The sequence below is a fragment of the Leucopleurus acutus genome, assembly GCF_964270905.1.
Source record: "Leucopleurus acutus genome assembly, chromosome: 1".
NCBI lineage: Eukaryota > Metazoa > Chordata > Mammalia > Artiodactyla > Delphinidae > Leucopleurus > Leucopleurus acutus.
The window spans coordinates 140,807,836-140,813,835 of NC_139142.1; the positions used below are offsets into that span (position 1 = coordinate 140,807,836).

Genomic DNA, 6,000 nt, shown 5'->3' on the forward strand with positions numbered 1-6,000 from the left:
ATTGTCTTGGACAAGAAAAAACAGGTTGTTAGGGGTGAAAGTGATGAAGGGCTTTACAGGTGCAGTTAAACCACCTGTGAAAATTACAAAATTGGTGTTGAGCCACAGTCTATCAAGGAAGCAGCTAAGATGGTTTATCTTTTAGCTTTCTTTTGAAGGCAAAATTTACTATATATTCTTCTTCCTCTTACAGAATAACCAAGCAGATCTAGAGAATGCCACAGAGGTGCTCTCGGGCTACCTTGAACGAGATATTTCCCAAGACTCTCTACAGGATATAAAGCAGAAAGTACAAGATAAGTACAGGTAAGGTTTTCTCCAGTAGTTGTTGAACAAAAATGTCGGCCACCGGTGGTCTGGTATGCCTTAGTGGAGAAGTTAGATGATGGTGAAACTTGGGTTTAGCATATTCAATAACTGAGCAGCTGCCATGTTTCTCACAGATTGCTTCTGTCCTTTGGGCAACAGATTCCAGATAGTGCTAGTCAGGCGTAGGGAGGAAATCAGCCGTTTATCCCACTGGCTGATTCTGCTTCTTCCATGCAGTTTTATCTATGTAGTTGCTGCCCTGACAGGAAGAAGGAGCCCCAAAAGGGCAAGTGGCTATTAGGATGAGGGGTGAGATTAGGATGCTGGCCCTAGCCTAGGGATCTTGTGGATCATGGCTTTTGACAAGTGAGCTACCCAGACTTTTTAAAGAGTTTTTCTAAGGAGAAATTTACTTTGTCCTAGAGATAGGTGATACTTTAAGATATGTTACCACTTAAGTAAAAGATGCAGAATGTTTGCTTTCTCAACATGGAGCTCTTTCTCCCACAGTTGTTTTCTGGCAAATACTAATATCTTTTTAATAGTAGTAGAAATCTCTGGGAATTTGGAGGACTTGCAGATTTAGTCCTAAGTAACATTTTCACTTCCCTTAGCCAGCAATAGCTGCCACTAGTTCTTTAAGGTTTTGCAGATGTGAATAAATAACCCCTGAAACTACTTCTTCCTAAAACTGTTTACTTACCTGTAGAATGACAAGATTGAGTCAGATGATTTCTAAGGCCTTTATTTTATTGCTCTAGAATTAATTTCCCAAAACTGGGAACTTCAAAAAATACCTTTTTAAAATGAGAAATAGTCATGTCTTTACATCTAGACCTGAAAATGTGCCTCTTAAAAACAAAAACAGGTGCTTGGGGGAATTCCCTGGCGGTCCAGTAGTTAGGACTCCCAGCTCTCACTGCTGAGGGCCCGGGTTCAATCCCTGGTCAAGGAACTAAATCCCACAAGACATGCAGAACAGCCAAAAAAAAAAAAAAAAAAAAAAAACAGCACAACAACAACAAAAAGCAGGTGCTTGGTTCTAAGTCTGAATAAACTGTAGGGGACCTTAAAAAATAAGTAAATGCCTCTCTTTTTTTTTATTATTGGAGGCTGACAATGGGTTTTTTTTTTTTTTTTCTCTTTGATTACAGATACTGTGAGAGTCGACGAAGGGTTTTGTTACAGCATGTGCATGAAGGCTATGAAAAAGATCTGTGGGAGTACATTGAGGACTGAGAATGGCCCTGCATAAAATGAACTCTGAAAACTTTATCGTCTAGAGTGCTCATGCAATTAAAACAAACAAAACAAAACAAATACAAACAAGGAGGCACTAAGCCTATTCTGACACCGCTGGTCTATAGTACCAGAATTCTGTTTTGTTAATGGAAAGTTTAAGTAAATTATATTGTAATAAAAAAAGGTAGATAAACCATTGTACAACAGTATTCTAGGCCGCCAACAAAAGTGTGACAGACACACTAAAAGCCCTCCAACTTTAACTTGTAACGTAGCTTCGTTCTCAAAGCTGACTCCTTTTTTTCATTTTCTTTTTCCTGAGTGTAGTACAGTTAAAATTTAAAATAGCTCTTTGACACTGCTTTTCATGTCCAAACCAGCCATTTTGTTGTACTTTGGTAAAGGACCTCTTCCCCTTCCTCCCCTGCACATACAGATACACCCAAACACGCAGACTGTCTCTTTCTCATACCCCAAGGTCATGAGTGAATGATTAGTTCCTTGTAAAGAAAATTCTTGGGGCAGGGAAGAGGGTAGGCAGAAAGAGGGGTTAAACAAACAAACAAAAAAAAACAAAAAAACTTTGTATATGACTTTTAAAACAAGAGGACAACACAGTATTTTTCAAAATTGTATATAGCGCATATGCATGGACAAAGCAAGCGTGGCACGTGTTTGCATAATGTTTAATTACAAAAAATATTTATTCTTTAAAAATCTTCAAGATTATGTCTTTTGCTGTGCATTTTCTTTCAGTTTGCTTTATCTTTCCAGGGTTGAGGGTTGGACTAAAAGGTGTGTTGGTTTAGCACCTCTGGAAGACCTATCTAGAGCTCTTTGATTTCCCTTTCCTGAGATTACTTTGCCCTCTCTGGTTTGATATGTTTGTTGCTAGCCATGGGCCTCATGCCCTGAATTCCCAGCTCCTGGTTGGGTATAGAGAAGTCAAGTTCTGACTAAATGCCATGGCCTGATAAGGGCTGCAACAGGGAGCTTTGCTGCTGCAATTCAAGAATCACCCAGTCCCTAACCTCATCCCTCTCCACGGCCTCATGCATCTACGTAAGCCTTTGTGTGCCCGTGTCATATAGCTGAAGGCTTCCTGTCACATCCAGAGGAAACATTTCAAAAAATTTTCCCCTTAATTGCTGCTTTGAGCCTTTTAAGATTTTAGTTATGGCTCTTCTCTCACCCCTTCTTTACGTTAGGGTGTCAGATAGAATGTTTTTCCTTTAAATATAAATAAATAGCCATTCACTTAGTTTCAGATTGTGAATTAAAAATGGCAGATACTGAAATTGCTTATGTGTGTTGCTGTGGGTTCAGTTTGAAGGCAAACACCCTAGAACTTGATATTCCCATCTAGTGCATTTAAATAGAAACCACTGTTTGCTTCTTTTCTATTGTCAGCAAATAGGAGAATTAATAACGTGTTTTAGCTGTGATGTCCATTTTTATGAAATTTCTACTAAGAGCTATGTTAAAAGTAAAGGGTGGTGGTGGTTTTATTAACTATGTATCTGTTTAGGCCATTCTTGCTGTGGTATTTTTCAACAGATTAGCATCCCTAAATCTGTCAGTTTTATACAGGAGTACAGAGTGAACTAGGCAACTAGATTGAGGTCTTAATACTAAATACCACTTGTGGCTGAAGGACCTCTTTGTCTTCCTCTAAATGTCTTGCGCCTAGGGAGTGTTTACCGTTTGTGAGGCAGCTTTGTCTGCTCTTGCATTGTACATCTTATTACATCATTGGGAAGTAGGTTCACTTTCCTCTGGCCTTTTGCCTAAGTTAGGCTTTGCTAAATCAACCCTACTTTTCCTTTTAGAAAAGGTTGTTACATGAGATGTACTTGCAACTATTCTTTTCCCATCAAAAATCAGTGAATGTTTGCTGAATATATTATGCTGCTTCCTTAAACCACTTGTTGCTTTAGGATCAACTTTACCTGTACCTTTTATCCTCCCTTCTCTTGCCACTTTAGGTGCAAATCTGAACTCAGTGTCTGCTTCTTCCGTATTCTCTTCTCCTCCCCTTTCCCTGTCAACCATTTGACTTTATTTTCAATGACTGCATCAATCTTAAAAGACATTTATCAAAACTAAGGATTTTTTTTTTAAAGAAAGCTTGAATAAGTTCCTTTCCCTGGTAACTTTGAAAAGCAGCCAGAGTTGCTATCTAGATATATGTGGTTCCATTAAAATGTTTTGTGTATGTGTGGTGTTTTTAAAAAACCTTACCAGTTAACTGCAGTATGTAAGTTTGAGTGTCATAAATCCTTTTTACATGCTTCCCTTACAACAGGTATCCAAAAACAATGTGTGCACTTCATAATATCAGCCCCCACCCATGGAGGAACAGCGCTTTTTAGAGCTGCTTTCTAGTTTCAGTGTTGGCATATTACCTGAGGGTATAGCAATTGTGGGTGCATTCCCTAATTTGTATGGATCAAGATGAATTGGCATTTTCCACTTCCAAGCTTTTAACAGCTGTCTCCATATTTGACAGAATTCCCTGAGTTAATTGCTTTCATTGTTAGTAACTTCAGTGACCCCAGCTGGGATAGGCAAGCCATATTGTATGACAGCTTCCCTGTTTCACCTACCTAAGTCTTTCTGTCAGAGGGCTCTATTCATGGTCAGCACCAGGGTCTCCCTGTCTTCTTGAGGTTTTCTGAAAAGTGCATGCTTCATCTGAACAATTCATTGAGCAGTAGATGGACTTTAAATTATTTACAATAAAATGTCGATCCAAAGCGCAGGATACAAACCACAGTGGTAAAATTGAGTAGTATATAATATCATCAGACTCTAAATTCTGTGTAATCTGCTGCGACCCAGATTGTATATGTTTTATGTGTGTTTAAATAAATACATTAAATACACAGGTGTATACATACACACAAATATAACAGATCCAAGACTGACTGACTTGATTTGAAATGGTTGAATCTGCAGTGTACAATGTGGATCAACCATGATTAGGAACTGAAATTTAGTATAAGAGAGAAAAGGACTTGATGTAACAAAATCTTTTAGCTACAAATCCCAGTATAGAGCACTTGGGGGATGGGAGGGGGCGGGTTGGTGAGACAATCAGATCGGTAAATTGATTAAATGCTCCTAACCCTGTAATTTTGTGCATAGAGCACCCTGTGCTGTGGAAATAACTGTTCTTAGATTTTCATTGTAACTGGACTGTTCAGGTTGCCCAGAGGGAAAGAACATTCCTAATTCTAATAAAATAAACTTTTATTTTGTTATTCCATTAGTTACTTATGTTTATTTTTATAGTTAAAAAAAAAAGACGGTGGCCTAACAGTCACCTGTATTATGTGCCTTATTCACTGTTCCTACTTAACATGAAATGTCAAGGTTTGGTTCAGTTTCTTTTCAGGGAACTGTGAATGAGACTATCCCCAACAATTATCTTGGTTAATGAAGCCTTCAGAGCATTTTCTGGAAGACTTCCAATTTCTGTGTCTTGAACATTGAATTTAGATTGCTATTCATGTTGTAACAGTGATATTAAATGCTCAGTAGATGTTTGTCAATTTATAAAGATAAAATATTTAAAAAGTCATTCTCATGCTTAAAACTGCTTCACATTACTTCCACTTAGCTCACTTTTAGAAGCTGATATCTCCCATAGGAATGGAGGGAGAGTTGTCTTAAAGAAGGTCCCAAAGTTGAGATCTTTGTTATTGATATTCTAGCCAAGTCCAGATTTTAGGACAATTTAATTTGGTCTTATTTGGATCTGTAATTATGAGAGTTCATTTATCACTTGTATCTTCAAAGCACTTTAACTTGTATCGTTGTCTAAAGCAAGTGGGGTAGAAATTACTCTGTTTTATAAAAGAAGGTAAGGCTCAACAAGGTTAAGTAACTTGCCCAAGATTTCACAATTTCTCCTGTCTGGGACTCAAGCTTTCTTCTATCTGATGAACATCATACTGCCTCTTTGTATCATATTTTCTTAATCTGGTCTCAGAATGACCTAGCATTCGATACCAAGAAAGGTGGTTCTTATCTATGGTGTTGTACTTTTAAACCACATCAAAGACTATAAATGCCTGTCACTGCTACTGTTAGAGGAATGCTGTGTGCTAGCTCTGATCTTCAATTTGCTATTGCAGACTTTGCAACTAATGTGGCTCTTTGTTTTGCCTCATCAGATCAGCCATGGATAGAAGAATAGCTCTTCCCATCTTGGTGATTAGGACAGGCATCATGAGAAGACTGTGTGATAGTTGACAGTAAACAGTTCAGCGTCATTTGATTTGATAAACGGGCCAAGAAATTTGCAGTTGTAGGTCTAGTTATTTCAAATGAATTTCCAATGTGAAGAAGTTTGGATAGTCTATTGGAACTTGTTACAGAAGTTGTTTTGTAACTGAAAATGCCCAGAATAGCTCATTTCCATTTGTTTCTCAGCATTTCTTCTTG

General features: G+C 38.0%; 1 protein-coding gene across 1 annotated transcript in view; it reads left to right on the forward strand.

The window, feature by feature from the left end:
* Nucleotides 1–5,619, forward strand: part of ARIH1 (ariadne RBR E3 ubiquitin protein ligase 1) — a 121,182-nt gene extending 115,563 nt beyond the window's left edge. The window contains exons 13-14 of the mRNA XM_082862183.1: nucleotides 194–306; nucleotides 1,464–5,619. Of these exons, the coding sequence (XP_082718309.1) occupies nucleotides 194–306; nucleotides 1,464–1,548 (198 nt within the window). The 3' untranslated portion in view covers nucleotides 1,549–5,619. The remainder of the gene's footprint in view (nucleotides 1–193; nucleotides 307–1,463) is intronic.
* The last annotated feature ends 381 nt before the right edge of the window (nucleotides 5,620–6,000 follow it).